General features: G+C 48.6%; 1 protein-coding gene across 1 annotated transcript in view; it reads right to left on the bottom strand.

The window, feature by feature from the left end:
• LOC118397689 (microtubule-actin cross-linking factor 1-like) overlaps positions 1-25,128 on the bottom strand; it is a 280,970-nt gene that overhangs the window by 58,608 nt on the left and 197,234 nt on the right. Inside the window, 15 exon segments of the mRNA XM_052468938.1 lie at positions 11,182-11,682; positions 14,186-15,180; positions 15,430-15,940; positions 16,168-16,367; positions 17,036-17,165; positions 17,374-17,615; positions 18,490-18,552; positions 18,876-18,987; positions 19,232-19,388; positions 21,076-21,242; positions 21,527-21,844; positions 22,047-22,246; positions 23,956-24,079; positions 24,288-24,461; positions 24,784-24,975. Of these exon segments, the coding sequence (XP_052324898.1) occupies positions 11,182-11,682; positions 14,186-15,180; positions 15,430-15,940; positions 16,168-16,367; positions 17,036-17,165; positions 17,374-17,615; positions 18,490-18,552; positions 18,876-18,987; positions 19,232-19,388; positions 21,076-21,242; positions 21,527-21,844; positions 22,047-22,246; positions 23,956-24,079; positions 24,288-24,461; positions 24,784-24,975 (4,086 nt within the window).

Genomic DNA, 25,128 nt, shown 5'->3' with positions numbered 1-25,128 from the left:
CTGTTTTTGTTTAAATCCATTCGGTTTCCTGCTCTGGTATTAAAACACAGGAAGTGCTCCAATCATGCTGGTTTCCTCTCCCGAAAAAAACATGTGAGAGGGGTGGGGGAGTGAGCTTCAGATAGGGAGAGGAAGGAGGGGTGCGTGGAGCCAAAGAGAGAGAGAGAGGGGGGGGGGTTGCTTTTTAAAAATAAATCACGGGATAACGAGAGAAGATTATCCCACGCTAAGCACCCGGCAAATCATCTTTCAAAATGAACGGATAAATAGACTGAGGATAAAATGAAGACTAACACAGGTGAGGTGAGGGGGGTTTGTTGCTAGGCAGGATGGTACTATTTCTCAGTGTTCACAAGCTCAGGAGGAGTGAAAGAGAGACGCTAGTATTGTGAGACTGCTACATTCATCACTGCTTTGTAATCCAGAACTGAATCTCCTGGGCAAATCACCTCCCCCTCAGAGCACAAAAACGCTGTCCGCAAGAGAGGCAAATGATACAGAGAAACAGTGAGCGAGAGAAAGAGAGAAGGAAAGAAAGCGGGAGGGATGGAGGGAAGAAGGGGAGGGGAGAGCGATTGAGGGAGGGGAGCTGCTAGCAAGCCAGGGAAAAAAAAAAAAAAGGAAGAGGCTTATCAATAACGGCTTTTGTATTTTCCAAAATAACCAGTCTATATGCACACGAGGAAGTGGAGCCTCTGTCTATCCTGTTCCCCCTCTCGTTCCTCTTTTTTCCCCCAGGTTTCCAAGCAGCCGGTTGCTATTCTCCAGCGTGACAGTGTAAAACAACATGGAGAAGAGACCCAAAAGTCGTCAATATTCACAATCACAGTCTCCACTTCTGCATTCCCGTCTGCCGCTCTAGTGTAACCCAATCCAGCAAGGAGAGGAGTGTGTGTGTGTGTGTGTGTGGTGGGGCTCAGGGGCAAAGGAGGCTAGGGGTTATAGAAAAGGGGGCCTCAGGATGCCACACCAAGAATCTACGCACACAGTCGGGGGAATCCAGCAAGCATGACAGCAAACCCTGGTACCAGACAAAAGTGGATTATTTTAACCAATGATGTATATAAACCCTGGATTGCTGATGCTATGTATTGGCCATTGAGTCTTTGAAGCCACCGGTCGGCCATATTGGCTCTCCCCAGTAAGAGCAGTTCTCCGTTCCATGAATGTAATTCTTCAGTGTTTCAATTAAATGTAAATATTTTTTGTTGTTGTAGTGGGGACAGTAACATTCGTAATCTCAAATTGACTTTATACTTACAACATTTTTTTTTTTTTAACGGTGGTGCCAAGATGGAGGCACAGTGGCTTCAACCCAGCGCCCCCTATCAGTCATCTAGTGTATATATAAATCATTGATTTTAACCAAGTTTGTTTTTCTCCTTGTATCCCTGATACAGTGCCTGTTGTGGTTCAGGTCCTCCTCCTCCAGTCGTTCTTCTCTCTTATCCTCCCTTCCCTTTTACAGTTGCTATGACTGTTCGTTTAAAGACCTCTGGCAGAGACAGCAGCCGATGTGAACTCAACTAACGCATGCCTGCCTTCTTTCTCCCTCTCGCTCGCTCTGTCGCTCTTTAGTCCACACACATTCTTCACTTGATAGGGGGAGGGAGTTCTCTCTCTCGCTTTCCCTCCCCCCTCTCTCTGTGGTCTAACTGTTGCTGCGAGCCGCCCGTGGCCTGCATGTCAAACACGCTAAATACTCCACTCTTCCTTTTTAACTCCCTCTCCCCCTTCTCCCCTCTCTCACACCCTCTGTCAGTTGTGGTGCAGCTGTCATGGCTGCGTCCAAGGAAAACGTCTTCATAGAAACAAAAGGGGTTTGTCCCTCCTCTGCTCCGCCCCCCCAAAAGCTTCCCCAGTCTGGCGCGACCTCCTACAATGCCCCCACAGCACAAGCCGCTCCAAATTGAACCGCGCGCACATGTAGGCCAGCTACCAGGAGAGCTGGAACGCCAGTGAGGGGAAATGAGCGAGGGATAGAAAGAAAGAGGGAAGAACACAAGGGGGACACAGGAAACATAATACATCAATACTATTATTTATTTTTTTACGCCCTCTCTGCCGTCTCCATTTAGATTGTGTCGGATTTGATCATTCCATCCTCGACCCCTTTCTTGCAGTCTGTGACCCCCCGCCACTCCTCTCCTCTAAATTGTCATTCATCCCCCGTTCATTTGGTCTGTCACGGCTGCTTAAATGAGTCACAGTTCTACCTCAGACAGGAAGAGGGAGGGGCGAGCAGGCACCAAAATCCCCCGGTGAGCTACACACAGTGGGGACTCAAAGCAATGGAATCCATTAACGTTTAGCAGTCAGCCAAAAAGGCCATGCTGTGGGTCTCTAGACTTCATACCATAATGTAGACCGACGACCGTCTCCGCAACGTCAGTAGAGCCGTTTGGCGATACATGCAGGTGTCTACAGGATACTGACAGTATTGACTTTGCTGTGGCTGGTTTACCCACAAGAGAACTCCTGTAGAAATGAAAGTGTGTCCCCTCTCTCTCGCTCCTTTCCCTGTATTTCTCTCCCTCTCCTTTCCCTTTCAACAGAACAATCATATCTCACCATCTATCCATATCGCATCTTTTTAAAGCACTGTTGTCATTCAAAGCAATTTTCTCAAATTTTTCCCCTTTCTCCCTCCCCTCTTTCCATCCCCCCTTCCCTTTGCCTCCTCTCTCTTGCCTCCATTGCCTCTGCCCCTTTCTCACACTCGTATCCAGGCAGCAGGGAAGTGCTCTCCCCCTCGCTCTCCCTCTCAGCAGCAGTTTAATTATTAACTAGCAGCGTTGTACCTGAGCGGCTCAATGTGGCCATTGTCTGCCCCCCCCCCCACCCCACCCTACAGACACAAAGACAAGCATGACAAACCACCCAGCAACTTTAACCAGGCTGCCACAGTACATATAGTGAATAACAGGCTTGTCAATCAAATGAATACTGGGGGTACAATACTTTTAAGAGTTACAGATTGTTTAACTAAAGTCATGTGGGCACATATGGTTTCTGAAATGAAGAACTCACACCTTCATACCTGAAAGACGTTGCCAAACTAGGGTGTTACGCATCATTAGGGTCTGAGTATGGGGCCCGTATGTGAACGTTAAAGTTTTTTCCACATCCTAATCATGGTCAAATTAGAGGTCACATTCCTGCTTTGTTCACCGTTTCTGTGTTTTGGTAATTAAAAACACACACACACACACACACACACACACACACACACACACACACACACACACACACACACACACACACACACACACACACACACACACACACACACACACACACACACACACACACACACACACATTTTGTTAACCTGATCCAATCGACCTTTTAGGATGGAAAATAAACAAAGACAAAAATGAACCAAAAGAGTTGATGAACAAAAGGAGTTCAATCAATAAACAGAAAGTGGAGCCCCACAAAATCAGGCCAGGTCTCTGAAGATGATAAATGAGGAACGCGACCATGCAAGTCCCGGGGAAGATCTACTGGAACACCTCATCGACATGACCTCACGCTAACATTAAGTCACGTCCCTTTCAATGTAGACTATCTATCAAAGAATCTTCAGGAAAAAGAGCCAATTTCACATTGGGGTTCCCCCCCTAATGATTAGGTGAGGGGGGATTAACAAGAACTGAGGGAGTTGTAAAACTGATCCAAGAGCTGTGGCCATGGCCCAATCCTACCCGAAGCGTGCACATCAGCTACATCATAACCCCCCCAGAATCCTTTACAGCACGTCTCTGAGGATTGGGTTGGAGGGTGGAGGGAGAGATGAGAGATCTGACACACACCACATGCAGGGACGGGTCTATCTCACCTAGGTTTATATACTATTCAAAATCATTTCAAATACTTTAGCTGGCCTCCATTGAGCTTGCCTGTCGCACTGAACCAATAAGAACGTCCAAAGTCCCAAACCATGCTCACATAGCACTCCAGGCAGGCTAAAGCAGGCGCTCTAAAGAATTTGAACGATTTTAAATAGTATTTGAAACCAGGATGGGGGCCAATGCAGCAGGAAGGGTGGAGAGAGAGAGAGAGAGGAGGGAGGGAGGGTGAGGACAGCAGAGACGCGAGGGCATGATTTAAGGAAGGATTCCTCATCTGTCACCTCTGTCCCCATTACCAGACCTACACAGGAATTCCCATTTGTAGTGGGGGGACTTAAAGCTTCACAACACCTCAACTCATCCCTATCCCGCTCCGTAGACTATGTCAGCTGCTCTGGGGCAAAGGGACATGCAGTAGAGCCACACCCTGGAGTCTGTGTGTGTGTGTGTGTGTGTGTGTGTGTGTGTGTGTGTCAGAGGATGTTTCCAATTCCAGCCTTTTTCAGGGGGCGTGTCCGGAATCTCAGCTGTCTCCCCACCCTCCACACACATCCTCCCGAGAGAGACACACACACACCTACCTAGTGGGCACACAAAGCACCCCTAAACACACAAGTGAACTCTGCTGATCACATAAGAGCACATGTACGCAGACAGTATGGCCAGCTATAAAAACATACTTGATAAACAGTCAGACTTGTCCGAACACGGGCCAACACGCCACATGTACGGAGAGCGAGGCCACTTAAAAACAACACCACCCTACCCTTCCCCTCCCTCTTTCTCTCATCCACCCCTCCATCTCTTTGTGACTCAATACGACTTCACTAATCTGACAAGATCCTCTTGCACCTTACCCCCTAATCGTTACCACCCCGCCTAATCTCAGGCATGATGACATCATCTCTGTGGATTGGTGGTCTTTTTCCCTTCGGTCTAAACTGGGGTTTGGTGGGGGGATGGGATGGTGGAGCAGACAGGCTAGTCTGCTTTCAGGGCAGACAGACATGTTTAGGTTTGAAATGACCTGGCGAGATCCATTACAGCCCAGAGAGGAGAGTGGGACGGAAAGGGAGAGGGGGCTTGAGAGAGAGATAGAGAGAGAGCGAGAGAGAGAGAGAGAGAGAGGAAAGGAGAAGAGGGAGGGGTGAAATGTGGCAAGTGGGCTCCCTGAGTGAATGAAAGAGGATCTTAGGGAAAGGGAAGTCTTGCTTATCCTCATCTGACTCTCTCTCTTTCTACCTCTCGCTCCTCACCACCTCTCACTCTCTTTCTACCTCTCGCTCCTCACCACCTCTCACTCTCTACCTCTCGCTCCTCACCACCTCTCTACCGCTCGCTCCTCACCACCTCTCACTCTCTTTCTACCTCTCGCTCCTCACCACCTCTCACTCTCTTTCTACCTCTCGCTCCTCACCACCTCTCACTCTCTTTCTACCTCTCGCTCCTCACCACCTCTCTACCTCTCGCTCCTCACCACCTCTCTACCACTCGCTCCTCACCACCTCTCACTTCTCCCTCTCTTTCTACAGCTCACTCCTCACCACCTCCCTCTCTCTTTCTACCTCTCACTCCTCACCACCTCCCTCCCCCTCTCTCTCTTTCTACCTCTCACTCCTCACCACCTCCCCCTCTCTTTCTATCTCTCACTCCTCACCACCTCCCCCTCTCTTTCTATCTCTCACTCCTCACCACCTCCCTCTCTCCCTCTTTCTACCTCACTCCTCATCAACTCCCTCTTTCTACCTCTCACTCCTCACCACCTCCCTCCCTCTCTCCCTCGTTCTACCTCACTCCTCACCACCTCTCTCTCTCTTTCTACCTCTCACTCCTCACCACCTCCCTCTCTCTCTCTCTTTCTACCCCTCACTCCTCATCACCTCCCTCTTTCTACCCCTCACTCCTCATCACCTCCCTCTTTCTACCTCTCACTCCTCATCACCTCCCTCTTTCTACCTCTCACTCCTCACCCCCTCTCTCTCTCTCTTTCTACCTCACCACCTCCTCTCTCTCTCTACCTCACCACCTCCTCTCTCTCTCTCTACTTCACCACCTCCTTCTCTCGCTCTCTTCCTACCTCTCACTCCTCACCACCTCACTCTCTATTTTTACCTCACCACCTCCCTCTCTCTCTCTTTCTACCTCACCACTTCCCTCTCTCTCTCTTTCTACCTCACCACCTCCCCTCTCTCTCTTTCTACCTCTCCTCACCACCTCCCCTCTCTCTCTTTCTACCTCACCACCTCCCTCTCTCTTTCTACCTCTCCTCACCACCTCCCCTCTCTCGCTTTCTACCTCTCCTCACCACCTCCCTCTCTCTCTTTTCTACCTCACCACTTCCCTCTCTCTCTCTTTCTACCTCACCACCTCCCCTCTCTCTCTTTCTACCTCTCCTCACCACCTCCCTCTCTCTTTCTACCTCTCCTCACCACCTCCCTCTCTCTTTCTACCTCTCCTCACCACCTCCCTCTCTCTTTCTACCTCTCCTCACCACCTCCCTCTCTCTTTACACCTCTCCTCACCACCTCCCTCTCTCTTTACACCTCTCCTCACCACCTCCCTCTCTTTTACACCTCTCCTCACCACCTCCTCTCTCTTTACACCTCTCCTCACCACCTCCCTCTCTCTTTACACCTCTCCTCACCACCTCCCTCTCTTTTACACCTCTCCTCACCACCTCCCTCTCTCTTACACCTCTCCTCACCACCTCCCTCTCTCTTTACACCTCTCCTCACCACCTCCCTCTCTCTTTACACCTCTCCTCACCACCTCCCTCTCTCTTTACACCTCTCCTCACCACCTCCCTCTCTCTTTACACCTCTCCTCACCACCTCCCTCTCTCTTTACACCTCTCCTCACCACCTCCCTCTCTCTTTACACCTCTCCTCACCACCTCCCTCTCTCTTTACACCTCTCCTCACCACCTCCCTCTCTCTTTACACCTCTCCTCACCACCTCCCTCTCTCTTTACACCTCTCCTCACCACCTCCCTCTCTCTTTACACCTCTCCTCACCACCTCCCTCTCTTTACCTCTCCTCACCACCTCCCTCTCTTTACACCTCTCCTCACCACCTCCTCTCTCTTTACACCTCTCCTCACCACCTCCCTCTCTTTTACCTCTCCTCACCACCTCCCTCTCTTTACCTCTCCTCACCACCTCCCTCTCTTTTACCTCTCCTCACCACCTCCCTCTCTCTTTACCTCTCCTCACCACCTCCCTCTCTCTTTACCTCTCCTCACCACCTCCCTCTCTCTTTACCTCTCCTCACCACCTCCCTCTCTTTACCTCTCCTCACCACCTCCCTCTCTTTACCTCTCCTCACCACCTCCCTCTCTCTTTACCTCTCCTCACCACCTCCCTCTCTCTTTACCTCTCCTCACCACCTCCCTCTCTCTTTACCTCTCCTCACCACCTCCCTCTCTCTTTACCTCTCCTCACCACCTCCCTCTCTCTTTACCTCTCCTCACCACCTCCCTCTCTCTTTACCTCTCCTCACCACCTCCCTCTCTCTTTACCTCTCCTCACCACCTCCCTCTCTCTTAACCTCTCCTCACCACCTCCCTCTCTCTTAACCTCTCCTCACCACCTCCCTCGCTCTTTACCTCTAATCACCACCTCCCTCGCTCTTTACCTCTAATCACCACCTCCCTCTCTGTTTACCTCTCCTCACCACCTCCCTCTCTCTTTACCTCTCCTCACCACCTCCCTCTCTCTTTACCTCTCCTCACCACCTCCCTCTCTCTTTACCTCTCCTCACCACCTCCCTCTCTCTTTACCTCTCCTCACCACCTCCCTCTCTCTTTACCTCTCCTCACCACCTCCCTCTCTCTTTACCTCTCCTCACCACCTCCCTCTCTCTTTACCTCTCCTCACCACCTCCCTCTCTCTTTACCTCTCCTCACCACCTCCCTCTCTCTTTACCTCTCCTCACCACCTCCCTCTCTCTTTACCTCTCCTCACCACCTCCCTCTCTCTTTACCTCTCCTCACCACCTCCCTCTCTCTTTACCTCTCCTCACCACCTCCCTCTCTCTTTACCTCTCCTCACCACCTCCCTCTCTCTTTACCTCTCCTCACCACCTCCCTCTCTCTTTACCTCTCCTCACCACCTCCCTCTCTCTTTACCTCTCCTCACCACCTCCCTCTCTCTCTTTCTACCTCACCACCTCCCCCCTCTCTCTCTCTACCTCACCACCTCCCTCTCTCTTTTTACATCACCACCTCTCTCTCTTTCTACCTCTCCTCACCACCCTCTCCCTCTCTTTCTACCTTTTACTCGTCACCACCTACCTCTCTCTTTCTTTCTACCTCACTCCTCACCACCTCCCTCTATTTCTACCTCTCAATCCTCACCACCTTCCTCCCCCTCTCTCTCTTTCTACCTCCCACTCCTCATCACCTCCCCCTCTCTCTTTTTACCTCACCACCTCCCTCTCTCCTCACCACCTCCCTCTCCCTTTCTACCTCTCACTCACCACCTCCCTTTCTACCTCTCACTCCTCACCACCTCCCTCTCTCTCTACCTCTCACTCCTCACCATCTCCCTCTCTCCCTCTCACTCCTCACCACCTCCCTCTCTCTCCCTCTTTCTACCTCACTCCTCACCACCTCCCGCTCTCTCTCTCTTTCTACCCCACTCCTCACCACCTCCCTCTCTCTCGCTCTCTTTCTACCTCACTCCTCACCACCTCCCCCTCTCTACCTCTCACTCCTCACCACCTCCCCCTCTCTACCTCTCACTCCTCACCACCTCCCTCTCTCTCTACCTCTCACTCCTCACCACCTCCCTCTCTTTCTACCTCTCACTCCTCACCACCTCCCTCTCTCCCTGTAGACCCCTTCCTATGCACCCAGACTAACTATTCATGCTCTAGATACAGCGCCGGCTGTACTTTTACAATGTGCCATTATTACTGCTCTTACTACTGGCCGTAGTCAATGCCAGCAATGCCCAGCTTGTGTCTACATTTACACTGGAACATTCCATTAAGCTGTCGCCCTTCTCTTTTCCTCTCGCTCGCTAACTGCTATTCAGCTATTCACCGATTTCTCTTTCTCTCCCCCCTTTCGCTCCTCTCCCTGCTTGTCTTCTGCCAAACATCCATCCCGCTTGCTCTCATTAAGAAGGGGAAAGAAAGGGATGGGGAAAAAGGAGAGAGAGAAAGTAGTGGGGGGGGCAACCACAATATTAATAGTGTCGATAAATCAAGGGAGTACAGAATAAGAGACAGCACAGGGAGGAAGAAGAAAGCTCACCAAGACACCAGCTGAACCAATCAGAAACCAGTGTCCAGTAAGTCTAGCAACACACCCTCCAGTCAGATAAGGCTTGTCCTATATTTTAAACAGGTTTATAATTATCCCTTTATATTTGATACAATGACAACATAACCAATCATTAACACCATCTACTTCAAAATTCCACCATCTTAGGGAGCTACTGTATCTAGTGAATAAACAGATAGGAAGGGGGGTGTTGAAAACGTACCGACAGCCCGGTACTTCTAATGCAGAGGACGTGACAAAAAGCACAGGGAAAAAAAAGATGTTTCATATCAATGGACTCAGCCAGAAAGAACTGTCTGTGTTGTATAGTACTCATGAAATCTCATTTACCATTTCACAATGAATGGAAACCAAAGGAAAGTAGCAGTACAATGGAGTGGCCCCGTTTGTGTATTGCCATTTCGCAGGACACAGCAGATTCCTACGGAACGTTCTACAGCAGATTCCTATTGAGGGGGAAGGAGTAGGCTAATTATTGTGGGCTGGGTTAGCTAACCTGGGATTTCTCCTAGACGGCTGGGGGAGCATCGCTTGAAGAAGAAGAAAAAAAAAAAAACTTATGGTGTGCGAATCGCTCTGGTATCAAACTTAGCCTGGTGTCCATCACCGTGGTGACAGGCCCTAACGACTTCTAAGGGCTGGCGCCGGAGCAGTAGGGGGTAAGAAAGGGGGGTTGAGGGAATGTTATAAGAACGTTTAGACGTGAGCGAGTCAGCATGGGCGAAGAAGTGCGTCAGACACTTGAAGTAGAGCAGTGCTGCTGTGACTAAACTCTCGTCTCTGCCTCTAGAACTCAGTCACACCCCATGCGATGCTCCTATGAATTATAGATCGCTCCCTCTTGCATATAAGCTCACTCAAGTCCCCTACGGTAACACATACATACCTCAGTCCCCATACCGCTCTTCTGCTCTAAAGTGACAAGAATAAAGCGCCGAAGGAGGGAAACTGGACCCCCAGACTGCTCTATAAATACAGCTGAGAGCCAGAGGAATGACTTGAGTTAGGAGAGGGGTCACACTCCATCACAACACCCCCCTCACAGCCCACTGTAGGAGTGGAGTCAGGGAAGAAACGTCACCCGTCCAAAATCCTGTTTCCGCCAGTGATAATAGAGCAGCATTAAGGGGAAGGGAAGTAGCGACAGAGCAAAGTTGAAGCTGGAGTTGATTTATAGAAGAGAGGATGCCACGGTACACTTCATACAGTAGGCAGAGTCCCACAGACCGAGAGAGACACGTACTCTCAAGCATCTGCGCTAGGAGAGGCTTAATCCACAAAGTTCAACAACCAAGAAGGGTCAAGTACTTTCCTCTGAGACCTCTCCCAAGAAATGGCTCTTATGTAACTACAGGCTTTCAAAAGGTTCTGTGTTAGTCAATTGCTTATTTCAATAAGACGCACTAATACTGTTGCAGGTCAGAGTCGAGCGCCAGCTGAGAGGTTCTAACAAAATGGCCACCAGAGCAACAACTGTGCAATACTATATACACAATGTCTGCTATATTTCTATGCACGTTTGTTGAATACAATTCAAACCGAAGTACGTCAAGCTCAATTCTAGAAGAAATATAGCTTCACAACCACCCTAGCTGAACTGGTTCTAATAAATCCGTAATGCAATGTTTCCCAAATGGTGGCTTGTGGCTTGGTAATACTGGAGCTGTGGCCAGAAACATACTTTTCCATTCTCTGAGGAGTCACAAGACAATTCAGAAGGCTGTTCATTGATGCCGGCACCAAAAACACTTGGGGAAAAACATGCCAAGCTCACTTCTAGGAGGCTGTACTACAGTATAACCATAGCTAGCTCTACCCAATTTACCAATCTCGGAAGACATAATGCCAAAAGATATGACACAATAGCGCAGAACAAAAACTTTACAATAGAGTAGCCATAGAAAGATCATTATTTCCAGGCCTGGATGAAGTCAATATGGCCGGCGGCCCACCCATCACAGAACATTGACCATTCTAGTCAATACATTTCAGTAGTAGCACATTCATATTCCCAACCATAAACATCAAACTTGTTCTTACCTTGAACTCGTGCAGCTGCTGCTTGATGGTCTCCACCTCCGTCCCCACCACGCCCTGCGAGTTCAGCCCTTCCTCTGCCCGTCCCAGGAGCCCTTGCAGCTCCGCCACCTGGGCGTAGAATTCTCCCACCTTCTCGGCAGCTGCCTCGATCTGCTCCAGTCTGGCCTGGCCCCTCTCGGCCAGCTTCCCAGCCTGGCGGCTCAGGGCCTCAGTCTCTCTCCTCAGGGCGAGGAGATCGGGAGACGACCCCTCTCGGCGGAGCATGGCGGTGCAGTCGCCCCCGTGACCTTCAAGCTCCGACCTCAACGTGGCCAGGCGAGCCAGGAAAGTGCGGACGGCATCCGCCTGCGAGGCGAGCGAGTCGGCATCGCGCCCCACGGGGCTCAGCGAGTCCAGCTCGTCGTCCAGGTCGGACAGGCGGGAGAAGAGGTCGCGTACCGAGGACTGGACTTCCCCCACGCCCTGGAGACGGGACTCCAGGGTGGAACAGCACTTTTCAATCTAGAGGGGGGAGGGAGGGAAGGGGGAGAAGGAGGGAGAGTTAATAAGGTTAACAAGTTGAAAGAGGCATGGTGCCTTGCTGATGTAATAATATGATATAAATAGCGGGACAAATCATGCTTCATGATTCAACCTACTTAATGTATCCTAGCTCTCTGCTTAGATTCCTAACTGTCTCATGAGCAAATGTGAAGGAAAGGAATGTGATCAGAGCGGTCAGATAAGCAACAAACTTATCTTATCAATAATGGTAAAATGTAATGACTTCTGACCATGTATCTGATTAAATACCATACTGATTTGTACCAGTCTATAAGTAACTATCTATGGCACATTTGGGAATTATACATACAGTGCCTTCAGTAAGTATTCATACCACTTGACTTATTCCACAATTTGCAGTGTTACAGCATGAATTCAAAATTGATAAATATATGTTTGTCACCCATCTACACACAATACCCCACCCATAATGACAAAAGTGAAAACATGTTTAAAAATGCCACAAAATGTATTGAAAATTAAATACAGATATATTTAATTGACTATTTCTAATATTTAAAGTATTCCCTTTGCAAATTCAACTCCGGTTCATCCAATTTCCTTTGATCATCCATGAGATGTCACTTCAACTTGGAGTCCACTTGTGACCGATTCCACTGTTTTGACATGATTTTAGAAAGAAACACACCTCTCTATATAAGGCACCACAGTTGACAGTGTACAGTATGTCAGAGCAGAAACTACACCATGAAGTCCAAGGAACTGTCTGTAGATCACTGAGATATAATTGTGATGAGGCATATATCTGAGGAAGGGTAAAAAAAAAAAATATTTGAAGAGTGTTGAAAGTTTCCAAGAGCACAGTGGTCTCCATCATTCGGAAATTTTAAAAATATGGAACTACCCAGACTCTGCCTAGAGCTGGCCGTACGACCAAACTGAGCAACCGGTCAAGAAGGACCTTGGGGTCAGGGAGACGACCAAGAACCCAATGACCTCTGACAGAACTACTTGGCTGGAGTTTGCAAAAAGGTACGTGAAATACTCAAGATTATAAAGCAAAAGATTCTGTGGTCTGATGAGACAAAAATGTAATTAATTTGGCCTGAATGCAAAGCGCAATGTCTGGAGAAAACCAGGCACAGCTCATCACAAGTCCAACACCATCCCTACCATGAAGCATGGTGGTGGCAGCATTATGCTATGGGGATGCTTTACAGCAGCTGGGACTGAGAGACTGGTAAGGATAGAGGGAACAGTAAATGGAGCCAAACACAGGAATACCCTTGATGAGAACCTGCTTCAGAGTGCAAATGACTTTAGAAGGTGGTGAAGATTTACATTCCAACAGGACAATTCGCCAAAGCAATGGCTTCAGAACAAAAATGTGAAAGTCCTTGAGTGGCCCAGGCAAAGGCCATACTTGTATCCCATAGAAAATCTGTGGAAAGACTTGAAGATTGCTGTTCACAGCCGCTCCCCATCAAACTTAACAAAGCTTGAGAGAATCTGCAAGGAAGAACGGGGGATAAAATCCCCAAATCCAGATGTGCAAAGCTGATACAACATACCCAAGACGACTCAAAGCTGTAATCGCCATCAAAGGTGCTTCTACAAAAGTATTGACTCGGGTGTGAACACCTATTAAAATGAGCTCTTTCTGTATTTCATTGTCAATAAATTAGCAAACATTTCTAAAAACAGGTTTTCACTTAGTCGTTGTGGGGTACTGTGTGTAGATGGGTGAGACTTTTATTGAATCCATTTTGAATTCAGGCTGTAACAAAATGTGTAATAGGTCTAGGGTTATGACTACTTTCTGAAGGCACTGTATCACGATACAGAACAATGCTCTTGACTCATTGGTTTACATTTCAGTAAAGTGATTCAATGGTCTGAAGTTTCCTATCTGTACAATGACCATATAAGATCACTGGAACGCCGAATACTTGAACTCCCCTGTCAGCTTAAACACGTTCTGTTCTCCGTCTCAACTCACACACACATGCACATGCATACATGCTCACACACACGCTCACTCCCACACACACACACACGCATACGCTCACTGACGACACACAAAGCCTTCACACCCTCGCACACAATGACCTTTGCTAAAACTAGCTCCTCCGTTGTATCAGCCACACTCCAGGCTGAATAGATTGGCTGTGTTACAATACTCATAAATGGCTTCCTTTCATTGACTCCTTTCCTTATATGTCCACTAATGTAATTGTAAAGGATGATGTAATTGTAAAAGATGAGTAAAAGTCCAACAAACCCAAACAAATGCTTTCAAAAGAGGAAAGGCTGTTGAAGAGTACTGAGACACCCTTATTGTTTTTGAGTGTATGATATTTTTCAAAACTGCTTCATTTCTGGAACATTCTTCTATTGAACAGAATACAGGCCTCCATCTTTCATCTGAGTGTCTATGAAATAGTTATACTTCTTATATATGAAATACAGTTTATACTAAATCTCTCACACATCTTCTCACCTTTTCGCTGACGTCTCCAAACTCTCTGTCTGTGTCTCGGGCCTGCTGCTCCAGCCGCTGTCCTCCCTCTCCGCCGCCCCCTGCTGTGTGGGGTGCGTCCTGCACCAGCCCCTGGGCCAGATCCCTCAGGTAGGCCACCTGTGGCTGCAGCGAGTGCAGCGTCTCCTGCTGGCTCCTCAGCCGCTCCAGGCTCTTGTTGCTGCACGCCTGTGGGCCCAGCGCCTCCTGCACCTCGATCTGATGCCGCGCTGCCTCCAGCCTCCTCTCCACCGCCTGCCGCCCGTCCTCGAACTCCTTCAGTCGATCCGCTAACTCTTCCAGTTGGGAAACACAGTTCTGGAGTTTTTCTGCCAGCCCGTCGACTCTACGGTTGAGTTGGGCTTTCTCGTAGCGTATGTCTTCCTCTCCGACGTGGCAGTGTTCCAGGAGTTGGTCGGCCGCGGTGTTTAAATCCTCCAGGAGGGGGCGATGGTGCTCCAGGTCTAACCCCAGCTGCCTGGCCTTCTGCAAGGCCTTGTCCAGGGCCGCTGGGTCGAGGGAGGGCTGGATGTCAGTTTCCCGCTTCTCGCACTCTGTCACCCAGGGCGTGAGCTTGGCACGGTGTTGCTGGTAACTCTCGGCCTTGGTCAGGGCGGTTTTCAGCAGGTTCTGGCGTTCCACGATGCACTGATTAAGCTCATCCCAGTCCTGGCGTAGGGTGGCGAGCCTGGACTGTAAGGCTGATCGTTCTTCGCCGCCGGCGGGTAGCTTGGCGAGCAGGGAGGCCCCCTCGGCCTGGATGAGCTCGTAGGGGCCACGTTGGCTGGCCACCCCGCGATGAAGCTCGTCTTGCTGGGCAAGCAGGGTCCGGATAGCCTCGGGCTGGCAGGGGAGGGAGTCGGCGGTAGAGTCTCTTTGACCACCCTGGTTGTCCAACCAACTCCGCAGCTCCTCGAACATCTGCTGGAACTGCTGGGTGCTTGAGAGAGCAGCTTGGAGCTGGGACAGACCGTCAGCTGAGGGAGAGGAACAGAGGATTTAAACGCTATTCATTTACAGATGTTTTGATGAACATTTAACCAGATGGACTAGCTACCTAGGTCTGAAAGAGGTTTTAGCGCTGGATTCAAAACCTAGACAACTAGCCACAAAGAGACCAAAAACCCCAGAATATAGCCTCCACCACATACAAATACTACTGAAGCCAACAGAGATTCATACAAACAGAATTTAGAGGAACACCATAGACAAGACAGAAGACTCACTGGCCCTCTCCTCCAGGCTCCTCAGCGGGCTCCTCACACTCTCCAACCTCTTCTTCAGCTCGTCTCTCAGGTAAGGTTCAATCACGATGGCGCTCAGCTCACCGCACAGCTTCTCCGCCTCGCCCAGCTCATCCCTCCTCTGCTCCAGCTCAGAGCGGATCTCGCCTGTCTCCTGCAGACGCCGTTTCAGGGCCTCAGGTTGGGCACTGAGCGAGGCCTGGCCATCCAGCCGCTCACCTAGCGCCCCCACGCTGACTGAAAGGTCCTTCAGCAGGGCCTGGTATCGCTCGCTGGTGCCCTGGGCCTGGTCGATGTCCTCCGAGCGCCGGGACAGACGTTGAGTGAGGTCGTCCCACTGCTGAGAGATGGAGCCCAGCTCGGACCGGACCTCCGCTAGGTCCTTGGCATCCTGCGGGGAGGAGTCGCCACCAGACGGTGAAAGGATGCCCTCGGCCGCCCGGGTGAGTTGGTCGAACTGGGGCCGCCGGGTCTCAAACTCACGCAGCATGAACTGTGGAGGGCGGAGCGAAAGGAAAGAGGAGGAGTCAGAACCTTATCTGTCAATCAGGAATAATCTCTAAATTTTGGCGAGTACAATTTATCACTAATCAATCAGAATGCTGTTGGTAATCGTTTATGCCGAGTCAAGAACAGAATTGGCAAGATGTGGAGAATCTATTGTGATATTCTTTTTCATTATTTTGCATGTGTTCAACATTGAGGACCTTAACTATGTACCTGGGCTTGTTGTTTCTGAGTGTTCAGCATGTTGGGGTCGATGCTCAGGGGTCCCAGCACACTCATCATCAGCTCCTTCTCTCTGAGCCACGGCCCCAACTGACTGGCTGCTGTGGCAAAGCTGCCCAGCCTATCAGCACAGGTCTCCAGTTCCGTCTGCCTCTGTACTGCCGTCTCATTGGCCTTTGCCCAGCGGGAGTCTAAGTAAATAGGAAGTGAACGTTGGAGTGAAAAACCATAGCAACTATTACTTATATTAAAAAATGACTAACAAATAGTGGAGAACCATAACAGTGAAACTGATGGGTTCCATGAGTGACTCAGCCCGACTGAATAAACATTATGATTATAGACACAGTTATTATTTTGACTTGCTAATGTCCACAAACTATTTTTTTTTCATTCTGCCTCTGTACGCTTTCCTCATGACTCATACACTGGTTATCCAGCAGAGAGAGAGTCTTGGATCCACATGGCTTTGAAATAAGGCCCTGCGTGAATTGTGTGGAGAAAGGAACACAGCAAAGCTCCCATCTTCAAAACTACAGGGCTATATCAGGTCAGGGTAAAGATAAAGTATTTTAATAGCTTTGACTTGGAGTCAGCCCATTCATTTGCTACCTAAAAATGTTTCACTTTGCTGAGGCAACTCATTAAATCTCAAATAACTACTACATTAGCCTGTCTTCTTATCCTCTGAAATGTACAGTACCATAAGCTCCTTAAACGGATTCATCTACCATTCAAAATGGCTGGCTCTATTAATTATTTGATTCAGGGCCTACTGGTTCCTTATGTTAGAAAGTGTCCCTTACCCCACAACTATTCAAAATGGCCGACCCTATTCATCCATTCCGGTACCACTCACCGATCTCCTTCATTTGTTGTCTCCAGGTGTCTGCCTCTGGGGAGTCTGGGTTGTCTGCTATCAGCTTCTCCAGGGTGCTCTTCAGCTCGTCCACCTTCCCAGAATGCTCTGCCAGCTCAGACAGTAAGGCCTAACGTATAGAGAAAGAAGAGCATATCAGTATGTTGGCTACAAAAAGACAAGGATAAGCATTTAGAACAGAAGCAAGAGAGTGTCAAATGTTTATGTCAGATAGGGGAGGATAACACTGATTTTACAAAGTAGCATTGTTGACCAACCAGCAGAGACATAATACACCCCGATATTGACTGTGGTTTGACCCAAGTCCACACACTCACCTTGTTCTCCTGGGCCTGGGCGCGTACCAACTCAGGTTTGGAGGGGGAGGTGGTAGTCTGGCCCAGGTGCAGGCTGTTCTCACGGTCTCCCAGCCAGCGGCTGAGCTCCTCGGTACCCTGGCTGGCCTTCTGTCTGAGCTCCAGAGAAGCCTCCTGGTTCCGCCGTCTGTTCTTCAGTTCCCCTCCCAGCTCCTCGTAACGTCCGCTCACTTCCGCCACCGCCACCTGCATCTCTGTCAGGTCTGAGAGAAAGAAGGAGGAGGACAATCTATCAAAATAAATCCAAACACATTTAATTGGTATGGTGTTTTGGTAATTGGTATGGAGTCACGCGGTGATATGGTATGTGGTCCTCCCACTACCACTCAGGAAACCAGGCAGTTTATTAGGCAACAGATGAAATAAGTGATGAACTTCACAGGGTGGTGAAAGCGCACGGTGATGATCTTGATGCTCCTTTCCAATAAATATCGAGGGTCTTATACTGGTGACATGACATCGATGTTTGACTGCAAGTTTGACAAATGAATATAATTGGCCTTTTGTCCATAACAATCTCATCATGTAGTCTATACCCGCACTGTATCTACGAGCAGTGGCCACCTTTGCTATATAACGCAACATTTCTTGTGACAAAACCAGCAGTAGAGTTGAAAATGCGATTCGGTACATGGGAATTGAACCACAATAAAGTTATGTTTATGTGCACTACGTTATCACGCACAGACTTTTATCCGCGAGAAGTCAATTTGATGGAAACATCTCTGGTGGGGAAAACGCATATTGTTTTCATGCAGATTTCCATCCAGCTGGATGGAAACCTAGCTACCGAAGGACTTTGGGTCGACGTTATTAATCCAGAGGAACAGAATACTAGTGACAACAAACATTTGGAATGGTGTTAAGACACTGCAGTAGCACACACACTGTAAGAAGCTCACAGACAGAAGACAGACAGAAAATGGATGCACGGTAAGCATTATTGGGAGCGAGCGAGCGAGCAGATTGTACGCCAAGTAGTCACGCTCACAGCGGTAAGCGCCGGAGAGCATCTCATATGAGGAAGGAGTCCAGAGACGATTGGGTTTTGGATAAGGGAGTGAGGGGTGAGCTCACCTTTGCATGTGTGAATGCCATTGACCCTGCTGGGGCTGTCTGCACCATTGATCTGGGGAACACCTGGGAGAGAGACACACACACACTACACTCAGACGACTACACACATTGCAACAGACACTAACACACATTCGCGGACAGTCCAACACAAACACTGATAAGCATATAACACGCTCAGTCTCTGGGTTTTCACACGCTGTACACAGACAGTTTTGCATAGACATGTTTTGCACTTAAAAGATAGCATATCCTCACAGTACACGCACACATTGATAGCATAGACTTCAACACACACAATACACACCTCACAGACAGAGCTTGGATGAACTTGGACATGCAGGTGGCAGGGGACACACGTAGGCAGTTGATTCCCCCATTCCCCTTACCTGTCTTGGCCTGGGGGGCTGTGATGTTGATGATGAGGGTCTCCAGTTCTGACCCAGTCTTGTTCAGCTCCTGAACCCGAACACCCTGGGCCTCCCAGTCGCTCAGTAAGTCCTTAGTAAAAGAAAATGTCCGAAAGTTATGAATGGCTTTATATAATTCCTCAATGAATAATCACAAGGACATGTCTTTCTGAATCACCATCATGCTTTGGAACACATTTATCAACACACTACGAAATCGAGCAATACCTTAGAATGAGTGAAATATGATTCAGTGATTGACCGAGGGTTCTGTACGTGGCGTGAGTGTGGTTAAACCAGGTACGAATGAAAAAAGGGCACACACACACACACACCTCGAGCTGCTGCACTCTCCTCTGCAGGGCCTCTGCGTTGAGGTTGGCCTCTTTGGGAGGCAGCTGCTCCTGTGTTGTGTGGAGCCAGCTGAGGAGGGAGCTAGAGAGAGACCGGAAGTGGCCCAACCGCTGCTCACAACTCTGGATGGCGTTGTTCCTGGAGAGGGAAGGAGAAGGATAGGAGATGGGTGAAGATGCGGGGATGGCGAGAGAAACAAGATTGAAAAAAAAAAAAAAAGAGAGCCCAAAAGAGAGAGATGTAGGGATAGACATTGAGAAAGCGAAGTGACAAACAAAGAGGGAGAGATCATTTTAATTCAAGCCCACTAATCATGTCCATACAAAACACACAACCATCACATTAAAATCACACGCTCCATGGCACAAAGAGAGAGAGTTACGCAGTCAAGGATAAACCAGTATCTCGACCGTATTTGCCCAAGGCTATCGTCTCTCCTTAGCCTTGACCCCTGCTTTGTACTTGTTCTGCACCAAATCGCAGCTGCTTTCAAAACACTGCACTGACTGCGGTGCACACAGACAAAACAATCGTGATATAACAGTCTGGGTCATTGAAAGTGTTTTATTTATGTTTCGTTCACAGCCTGTAAGTGAGAGCCTCTGTTGTATGTCTGATAAATGGACACTGAACTGTGCCCACCAAGGCTTATTTTAGTAACCTCTGACCACATTCACTCCTGCGCCATCAGCTAACACTGTCCACCCCCACACCATTGTTGGCAACACACAGCGTTAAGAGACATCCCACACAGGCCTAATCCCTCACTACATGTTAGGTTCAAAGTAAATAACTCGGGGACACTAGAGAAATTTTAACAAAGTTGAATCATTCCCCAAAAGGTTCTGTACAGCTGAAATCAGACCGCTAAACATTTCAGACATCACAGTTTATATGCATCCTACTTAAGACACCCCCCCCCCCTGACAGTTTATGGCTCCACAGGAAATAAGGTAACCAGATACCAAACCTGATGACTCCCTTAAGGGGAACTGACCTCATCCCTCACCTCCCTGACCTCAACCCCTTCTTCACCTAATCCACAGATATGCACCAGTCTTTCCTATATCAACACATCGCTCTCCTCTCCTCCAACAAACACATTCCAAAGCCTCCTGGCTTTTTACAAACTCTTTCTATTCAAGGCTTTGTCTCTGTCATTTATGTAATATCTCAATGTTCAAAGTTTAGCCGATTCCAACAATGTATAAGGTTTTGCGATCTTTTGCTAGACGAACGGACAGTCCAATGGTATTTATAAGAGGCCTGACGTAGAAATAGAAACACTAGAAGGTGCATTGCCAGTCATTCTATTTCTTGTGGCATGTCACAAGTGTGGTTAAGCTAAGCAGGGCGACATCGCAACTGGTAACTGCCATACAGGAAGTTTCATTTTTGTTGTCGTCATTTAGCAGACACTCTGACAGGAGCAATTAGGGTTAAGTGCCTTGCTCAAGGGCACAGAGACAGCTGTCCCCTCTCGTCAACTATGGGATTCGAACCAGCAACCTTGGTTACAAGCCCAATGCTCTTAACCGCTAAGCTACCTGCCACAGTGTCATATTTCAGACTGTAATGGTGGCAGCAATGTGACAGTGCGTGGTGTTATTGTGCTGTACCCATCTCCCCCTAGTGGGTTTGGTGCTGCACTACAAGCATACGTGCACCTAGAGACCTTTAAATCGATTCCGACATGTGAGTCTTTGCTTTGTGTATTGTAGGGCAGGGCTTACCTACAGGGAACTACAAAGCTTACACACAGGGCTCTGCATTGGTGTTGTATTGGATTTGGCTCAGCGTTTTTCTGGAGGCAGTGCTGCTTTACCTTTCAGTGATGTTGGATTCCAGTCGGGCGAACTCATCGGACACCTCTCTGACGTTGTCCAGTAGGGTCTGTGTGCTGGTCAGGGCCTTGGCTTGGCTGAGGTCTGTCCCCAGCTGGCAGAATGACTTCAGTTGACCTGCCTCCTGCTCCTGCTCCGCTCTCACCTCCTGTAGTAGTAAGGTAGACACAGATGTGTTATCTGAAGCCTACCCTCCCCGAAAACCCTCTGCCTTCTTCCACTTCTCTGTTCAAAGATATCTATGGTTCTTTACTATTATTTATCATCCCCATCATCTCACCTCAATGGCCTGTAAACACTGATATATACGGTTCTGCACCTCTATCCTCCTACCAACCTCTTCATATCTATGGTCTGTCAGACTATCTATGGTTCTGGAACACTTTAAGGGACCACAATGGAAATAAGTCTTTACCATCCCACCCCTCTTACCTCAATGGTCTGTCTGTAGTCCTCCACACTGCGGTCAGGCTGTCCCGCGGGGCTCAAAGCTCTCAGCCTGGTCTGAGTAAAACCCTGCAGGTCCGTACTCAGTCTCTCATAGTTCTCCAGCTTGGGCAGGAGCCCCCGGAGCTCAGCCTCCCTCTCGGCCTGCTTGGCCAGTGCCGCGGCGTAGTGCCGGCTCAGGCGCTCTAGTGACCCCTGGAGCCCGGAGGCCGTGGAGGCGTCAGAGCTCTGGAGCAGTTTGGAGACAGAGTCGCAGGTGGCCTCCACACTGCCCTGTCTGGATAACAGCTCCTGGCGTAGTTTCTGGAACAGAGGGGAAGTGGGTTAAAAAAAGCTCATGTAACACAACTGCAAAGTGGAAGTGTGTATTAGATGTGAAGGCAACATTTTTTAAATAATAGCCTGTAAGGTAAAAAAACAAATATAGATAATTCTCATAAACAGTATTACAGCAGCTGCAGGTTATTCCATATTCCATTGTGGACCTGTATTTCTACTATGGTACCTGATTCTGTGTGAGGGCGTCCTGGACAGCCTGGGCGGTGGGTTGGACGGGCCCGGGGGTCAGCAGTAGGCCGTCCAGCCAGGCTAGCAGGCCCTTCAGTCCCTCCTGGACACTGACCGACTGGGCTACGGACGTCTGGAGCTGCTCAGCTCGCTCGGACACGGACTCAGACAGAGAGCTGAACCTCTTCTCCAGGCCATCTGGCTCAGAGAGAGGAAGGATGAGAGAATGCCAGGGTGATGACTTTTCTCCATTACGATAGAGACTCGTTTGTTTAGGTGGATGGATTTTAAAAAGACATCAACAGAGATGGTGGTGTTCAGTAAGACAAGTAGATACACTGCAGGATCTATGAGGACGTGAAGGGATGAATAAGATATAACAATATAGAAGGTTATGAACGGCAGAACAATAGATACACACTACCGTTCAGAAGTTTGGGGTCACGTACAAATGTCCTTGTTTTCCATGAAAACATACATGAAATGAGTTGCAAAATGAATAGGAGATATAGTCAAGACGTTGACAAGGTTTTAAATAATGATTTTATGATTGAAATAATAATTGTGTCCGTCAAACTTTGCTTTCATCAAATAATCCTCCATTTGCAGCAACTACAGCCCTGCAGACCTTTGGCATTCTAGTTGTCCATTTGTTGAGGTGATCTGAAGAGATTTCACCCCATGCTTCCTGAAGCACCTCCCATTGGATTGTTGGATTGGCTTGCTGGGCCCTTCTTTACGTACCGTACGGTCAAGCTGCTCCCACAACAGCTCAATAGGGTTGAGATCCGGTGACTGTGCTGGCCACTCCATCATAGACAGAATAGCAGCTGACTGCTTCTTCCCTAAATAGTTATTGCATAGTTTGGAGCTCTGCTTTGGGTCATTGTACTGTTGTAGGATGAAATTGGCTCCAGTTAAGCGCCGTCCACACGGTATGGCATTGAAAAATGGAGTGATAGCCTTCCTTCTACAAGATCCCTTTTACCCTGTACAAATCTCCCACCTTACGACCACCAAAGCACCTCCAGACCATCACATTGCCTCCACCATGCTTGACAGAGGGCGTGAAGCACTCCTCCAGCATCTTCATTTTTTCTGCGTCTCACGAATGTTCTTTTTTATGATCCGAACACCTCAAACTTAACTTTGTCTGTCCGTAACACTTTTTACCAATCTTCCTCCGTCCAGTGTCTGTGTTCTTTTACCCATCTTAATCTTTTCTTTTCATTGGCCAGTCTGAAATATGGCTTTTTCTTTGCAACTCTGCCGAGACGGCCGGAATCCTGGAGTCGCCTCTTCACTGTTGATGTTTAGACGGGTGTTTTGCGGGTACTATTTAATGAAGCTGCCAGTTGAGGACTTGTGAGGCGTCTGTTTCTCAAACTAGACACTCTAATGTACTTGTCCTCTTGCTCAGTTGTGCACCGGGGCCACTTCTCTCTATTGTGGTTAGAGCCAGTTTGCGCTGTTCTGAGAAGGGAGTAGTACACAGCGCTGTATGAGATCTTCAGTTTCTTGGCAATTTCTCACATGGAATAGTCTTTATTTCTCAGAACAAGAAATAGACTGATGAGTTTTAGAAGAAAGTTCTTTGTTTCTGGCCATTTTGAGCCTGTAATCGAACCCACAAATGCTGATGCTCCAGATACTCAACTAGTCTAAAGAAGGCCAGTTTAATTGCATCTAGCTAATATAATTGCAAAAGGGTTTGATAATGGGCCTCTGTAGGCCTACGTAGATATTCCATTAAAAACCTGCCGTTTCCAGCTACAATAGTCATTTACCGCATTAACAATGCCTACACAGCATTTCTGATCAATTTGATGTTATTTTCTTTCAAAAACAAGGACATTTCTAAGTGACCCCAAACTTTTGAACGGTGGGGTAGTTGTGAGCTTGTGTACCTGCAGTGCTGATGATCTCAGCAGCTCTGAGAGTGGGGGACTCCTGTGTGTTAGCCAGCTCTCTGCCTGCCCTCCTCACCTTCTCCAACTGGACTGACCGCTCCGCCAGCTCATCCTGCAACAGCTGACCAGAACACAGGGAGAGAGGGGGAAGAAAAATAACAGAAAAGGGGAAAAAGGAGGAGACATGTTGAGGTGCAGGGAATGGAAAACAGAGTTCTACCATCTCCTTGCAAAGATCGAGGCGCTGATAAAGCCGCCTCGTTCAGTCACATGTACATACTGTATAAAATAATTCCGCACACCCCATCTATTTCTATGCTCTCTCTCACCTGTACGGCCCGCAGTGTGTTCTGTAGTGTCTGTGTGTCCGTCTCTCCGCCGGGTCTGGCTATACTCTGGTTCTGCTCCTGGGTGCTGAGCCAGGTGTGGAGCGACACAGCCTCGTCCTGGTACTGCTGGTAGCGTTCCAACAGACTCGACAGACGCCCCCCCAGATCTGACGACTGGAAAAGGAGGGGGGCGGGGAGTAAGCATAGATCAAAAAAAGATTAACAGGACACCACCTCTACTATGAAAGTAGAGCAATATTGAATATCTTTACCCACAGCCTCAACTATGGTTGTGGCTATAATATTGATTATAATATAGTTATATAAAGAGAATGTAAAATAATGAATAAGGCTTATATTTCAAAGGGACCTTGACTGAATATAGTGAGTCTTTCAACACAATCCCTGCCATTGTGGATATGCTCCTAGTATGTATTGGTACACCAAGCACAGTGGTAATGAAGAATACAATCCCCCTACTCTATACGAGACCCACCTTGGTGTGCAGCGCGGTGTAACGGTGGTTGGCGTCCTGTAGCTTGTCCGTGACCAGCTGCTTGGTCTCCTCCAGGGCTGGGTCAGACCCTCCTACCTTCTCCAGAGCCCCCTGGACAGAGTCCAGCACCTTCTGACCCGAGATGGACACGAAGCGCAGGTCTGCCTTGTGGCAGATCACATCCTCCGCCAGCTGGAAGACAACAGGTTCCAGGTCAGTTCGATACAGTCAAGAATGTGTTCAGTTCCAAAGTTTGAAACAGTAAACTTAGTGTCTTTAGTATCATGACTGTGTGTATACAGCTGACAGTTGGAGTGAATACTGCTACCAACTGCCAATATAAAC

The sequence above is a fragment of the Oncorhynchus keta genome, chromosome 19, assembly GCF_023373465.1.
Source record: "Oncorhynchus keta strain PuntledgeMale-10-30-2019 chromosome 19, Oket_V2, whole genome shotgun sequence".
Taxonomy (NCBI): Eukaryota; Metazoa; Chordata; class Actinopteri; order Salmoniformes; family Salmonidae; genus Oncorhynchus; species Oncorhynchus keta.
The sequence above is the reverse complement of the archived record's forward strand: the minus strand, read 5'-3'. Positions and strand labels throughout refer to the sequence as shown.